Source organism: Abrus precatorius, unplaced genomic scaffold, assembly GCF_003935025.1.
Source record: "Abrus precatorius isolate BTA unplaced genomic scaffold, Abrus_2018 Scaffold10, whole genome shotgun sequence".
NCBI lineage: Eukaryota > Viridiplantae > Streptophyta > Magnoliopsida > Fabales > Fabaceae > Abrus > Abrus precatorius.
The window spans coordinates 14,784,975-14,790,489 of NW_020874292.1; the positions used below are offsets into that span (position 1 = coordinate 14,784,975).

General features: G+C 29.6%; 1 protein-coding gene across 2 annotated transcripts; it reads left to right on the top strand.

Annotated features, from left to right (window-relative positions):
• The first annotated feature begins 1,140 nt into the window (after positions 1-1,140).
• LOC113852797 (phosphoserine phosphatase, chloroplastic) lies at positions 1,141-4,614 on the top strand. Of its 2 annotated transcripts, XM_027483168.1 has the most exons (8): positions 1,141-1,279; positions 1,389-1,619; positions 1,714-1,846; positions 1,950-2,057; positions 3,391-3,484; positions 3,795-3,944; positions 4,019-4,072; positions 4,230-4,614. In XM_027483168.1, the coding sequence occupies exons 2-8, from the start codon at positions 1,397-1,399 to the stop codon at positions 4,353-4,355; spliced, it is 888 nt and encodes a 295-aa protein (XP_027338969.1). In that variant the 5' UTR covers positions 1,141-1,279; positions 1,389-1,396; the 3' UTR covers positions 4,356-4,614. The 2 variants fall into 2 exon arrangements, with proteins under 2 accessions (XP_027338969.1, XP_027338970.1); XM_027483169.1 differs by lacking the exon at positions 1,141-1,279 and having other exon boundaries at positions 1,318-1,619.
• Positions 4,615-5,515: the final 901 nt, after the last annotated feature.

Below are 5,515 nucleotides of genomic sequence, written 5' to 3' on the forward strand. Positions count from 1 at the left end.
ATATATATATATATATATATTCACTAATTTAAAATATAATAAAACTTTTAACTAATACTTTTAAATATTTGTTAACAACATTTTATTATTAAAATAGTGTTCTAAATATATTTTTTATTTAGGATCAAGATTTAATTTCATCACAAATAAAACTAAATAAAAAGGAGACTAAGATAATTTTAAAAAATAAATAAAAGTAAAAATTATACTACTCACATTTTTTATATAGCTTTAATTAAAAAAACTAATTATTTATTATTTAATTTGTATGATGGATAAACAATGTAAAATAAAAAAATATGAATTTAATTTTAATATAATATAAATATAAAAAATATATATTATTAATTGATTAAAATATATGAAAATATAATTTTATACTAATTATTATAGAATTTAATTATTTTTAATATTATAATTCAATAATAATATTAAATATTTATTATATATTTTACTGAATTTAAAATCAATTTTTTAAAAAATATAATTGATTAATTTAAAATTTAATCTATATAATTAAATTTATTATATATATATATATATATATATATATATATATATATATATGAATTAGATTTCTGCATATCCAATTAATACTCACCTCTGCTTGGAGAATCTACTAATTGTGTTACAGAGTTATAATTTGTGAAGCCTTTAATTTCTTCTCAATAATTAAAAAATAAAATAAAACTAGCTAATAATAAAATAATTTTAAATTTCTTTTAACTCATAATGCAATTCTTCTCAAGTTCAAGGGCATTAAGGTTATGACTATTATTTTTTTTAATGAACTCCTGATTTTGAAATTAAAAAAATTTAGTTAAATATATTTTTAATCTTTTAAAATGCACTGTATTTTGATTTGATTACAAAAATATTTATTTTAATTTCTACATTTTAAAAAATTATTGAATTTAATCTCTCTCTTAAAAGTATATTTTTTAATCATTTAATAAATTAAAATTACAATATACCTTTAATTATATTAAAAATCGATGTATAATTATATACTCTGTTTACAATTCATAGTAACCTCCTCTGTTTTGTTTTCCCCAAAAATCGTGATTGGCTTTACGAACACTCGACGGTTGAGAAAATAACATCTTTACCAAAAGAAAATAAAAATAAAAGCCAAAAACTTTATTCCATTTCATGCTTTTACATACGATACAAGGTAGTTGAGTTTGTCTAGTGCTGTAATCTCTGAGCTTGAACCTCACCAACCACCCCTCTCTGATTTTCGCCACGCGCCTTCAAACGGTATTTCTTAAATCCACAGGTACGCAATAACATTCACACATACCCTTTGATCCAAGATTCTAGTACCCTTTATTCTCTTATGGGTTTTTAACATTTCAACTTTTGTTGTCACTGGATTTGGAATACAGAAAGTTCCATGGAAGGGTTGGTGAGTTCTGGGATCAACCCGGTTCGTGTTTTTGGCGTTGGAAAGCGCCAATCTCGTTTTCTTACAGCATCTACGTTGCATCTGAGGAAGAGTGACTGTGGAATTGGAATTGGGGTTGTGAAGAAGAAGCAGTGTTTCGTGGTGATGGCTTCTGCTGCTTCTGTTGGGGGCAACAAAGTGGTCCATTTTGAGAATACGCTTCCTTCCAAAGGTTTAAATGTTTATTTCTGTACATGAGATAGTGAAATAGTGTTGTGTGCTTTGTGTTTTGTGGAATTGTGAAATGGTGTTGTTGGTAATGGTAGAGGTTCTTGAGGTTTGGAGGAATGGTGATGCTGTATGCTTTGATGTGGATAGCACTGTGTGTATTGATGAAGGGATCGATGAGCTTGCTGAATTCTGTGGGGCTGGCAAGGCTGTTGCTGAATGGACTGCTAGGTTGGATTGTTTAATAGTAAATTCTCAAACAAACAAAAAATGTTTTTTCTTTAATTCTTTTGGTAGTTTATGATGTCTGATTTGAGTATTGAATTTTTCATAGAGCAATGGGGGGTTCTGTTCCATTTGAGGAGGCCTTGGCTGCTAGACTGTCTTTGTTCAATCCCTCTTTGTCTCAGCTTCAGAATTTTCTTGAGCAAAAGCCCCCAAGGTATGACTAAATCCGGCTGATTTTGTCAGGTGTCTTCAACTATTGACTATAGCAGATTTTACATTTGGAAAATGTTTAACCACTGGCCTTACTTGTTTAAGTAATAAAAAATGAACTCACTCCCATGTTTTTACTTCATTCTAACATGATTTCCATTAAAAATTTACTATATATTGATTCCTAAATTAGTGCCCTTAGAGCACTGGTTAGGAAAACCCTTACATTTTGATAAATGATGTTATGGTTGTTTGGTTTAAACATGGATAGAATTGATTTTGAACCATTGAATGTGATTGATACATATGCATAAATTAATCTAAACTAGTTCTTTTCATTGGAAAGCACACAAATTATTTTTCTACTTTTAAACAAACACAATTGAATTTGATTACTTAATGCATGCGTGTTTTGCTTTCAATTTGGCTTGTAATGGTGACAAAAGTGACCTGGGAATTCCTTGTGATTTCTGTCAATTATTCTTGCCTTACGCCTTTAATTTGACAGTATTGTATTTTTAGCATTTCTGTATGGAGTAATTATACAAAACCAAAAAACATGACAGAATCTGGCCAGAGTTTACCAAGATTCAAGAATGGTTAGTTGATTAGTCAATTGGTATTGCTCACTTATCTATCCAAGAGTATTGACCAGTGCCAATTCATTCTGGCAATATCACTATTCAACACTTTGCAGTATCGTTATTTATTTGTGTGCATGTATTTGTTTGAGAAATGATGTTAGATGTATACTAAATTACCATTTACTACCAAGGCCAGTTTTATATGCCTGTTTGACGAATCCATCCATATCTGAAACTGATAAACAAGGATAAAGTGCAGGGTTAGATTGGCTGAATCAAGAGTTTAGTCAGTCTCCTCTAAGATGCCATGTGAAACCTTACTAGCAGTTACCAAATTTCAGATAAATGATATGCTTTCCCCTACCTAATGCTTTTTTTTTGTCACCTTGTACTTTAAGGTATATTAGCTTTTGCCCCCTAACAAGAAATGCTGCATGGTTTCTAAAACCAAAAATTATATTCCTTTATACTGAAAATATATTTTAGTTGTTATCAAATAATAATTCAATTATTAAAAACGTACAATATCCTATACTTGATACCCTGTCACTTCTAATGATGTATAAAATTCATTGAACTATAATTAAAACCAAGCCTAAACTTTGATGAGACACAAGGTTTCATCACCGAAGCTTTAACTGTTTACTCTCTTTTTCTTTACCTTCTGTTCTCTGTTTCTCCAATGAGAATTCTGAACTGTTTGTTTCAGATGGATTTGGAACAATGTTTATGATTCTAGTTCTTATTATGTAGGCTTTCCCCTGGCATTGAAGAGTTAGTCCAGAAGATAAAGGCTACGGGCATGCATGTTTATCTTATCTCGGGGGGCTTCCGCCAAATGATAAATGTGAGGGGAAATTGTAATTACTGATTTTTATATATTATTTTTGGGATTGGAGGAGGAAATCAATAGTTACTGTTACATGTGAAATTTGGATAGACTTTCTTTAACTTCATATATGCTACTTGTGAACTTGTACAAGTCCATAAATCTTTAAGATTAGCATCTTAGTTTTTAACACATACCTTTTGCTGAATACAACTAAATCTCAATTTTAATATATGCTGTTGTGACATTAATTTTTTATATGGTCTATTTAAAGGATAACAAATTATATAATTCATTTTTCTAACTATTAAGGACAATTCTTATGAAGCCTGTTGCATCAATACTTGGGATTCCACAAGAGAACATTTTTGCCAATCAACTACTTTTTGGAAGCTCTGGAGAGTTTCTGGGGTTCGATAAAAATGAGCCAACTTCAAGAAGTGGAGGAAAAGCTGTTGCTGTCCAACAAATCAAGAAGGTGAAGCTTGTATTGCTTGTCAACATTTTTCCATTAATTGCATTGCTTGTATAGCTGATACAACAGATTTTCAGGCTCATGGATACAAAACGTTAACTATGGTGGGGGATGGTGCAACTGATTTTGAGGTAAGAAAAAACCTCTGCATATTTCCCCGTAATTTTGTTAAATATCTCATTTCTAAGCGCGGTTTTATGAGTAGACTTAGGGGTTTGTTGAAGCACCCTCTAATAATAATGTTATGATAACCTCTAATCTGAATCATAATATTTTACCCACATCTAGGCGCGTGGAGCAGGTGGTGCCGACTTGTTCATTTGCTATGCGGGTGTTCAACTACGAGAATCTGTTGCTGCAAAAGCTGATTGGCTAGTTTTCAATTTTAAAGACCTCATAAATTCGTTGGGGTAATTTTGTTTCTTCTGCATTTGTTTCCATTTGAGCCCGCTTGAGCGTGCCCTATTTTTTATGTTACTATACATATTATTAAGAGGATTAAAACACGATCCCCTGTAGTTGAAATTAAACTACAGGGTCCAATTCACCGTTTAATTTCTTTATACTATGTTTCATTTAATTATTTAATGTATAAAAATAATAGCGCTGGAAATTCTCAGCAGTTGTTTTCAACTGCGGGATCGGATTATAACATACAAGTGTGATAAAACGAGCAGGGTACAACATTTTCTGTCTTCTCTTCCTAATTGTCATTTTATTTTCTTCTTGATAAATTAAAATTTAGGGTGCATTTATATAAATAATTTAATTTGGTGGATATTCAATTAGATTTTTATCATATTAAAACATATGTTATAAATTAAATTTTAAATTTAATTAGAATAAATTGAAAATAATTTATTTAATAAGTTTTATCATAAAACTAACAAAAGTAAGTTGAACAATACTTATGGGAGTTATTGACTATTTTTATAAGAACCCATCAAATGTTATGATAAGGGAGTCATGTTCAAAACAAAATCTTAAAGAAAAGTTTATAAAAAATAAGAATAAAGAACAAAATCTAAGTGAGATAACTCAAGTAGTTTTATTATTATTTTTAATTTAGCTATAATTTTATCTCACTATTCAAATATTTCAATTTTAAATATTAATTTATATTGTATGAAATATTAAAACTGATAAAAACACACCAAAAAAAAAAACTTAAAGTATATATAGCAGCTTAAGAATTGTCCATCTCAGAATCCATCCGTGTCACCCAACAGATACCCGTAACGTACAAGTATTTATTGAAGTAGTACTTAAATATCCATTTTGGTAGTTAATGATTTTCTCGACCAGGTAATCAAAATCCTTAGTTGTCAACGTTAACAAAATGTTCTAGTCGCCATTAATGTTTGAAACTAATTTCATTATTTGTGGGCCTTCCTCGATTCAATCTTTTATCGTATGTGGTTTGATTCTCTTGTCATAAATAAAGGTTTTGGCATCCAATAATAATAAAATAAAAAAATAGGTTCAGGACTTCAGGTCTCTATCTTCTCACAGCTGATTTCATGTTGTATAATTTCCTACACTTATCTCGTGCTTATTGCAACAATATCTAAGAC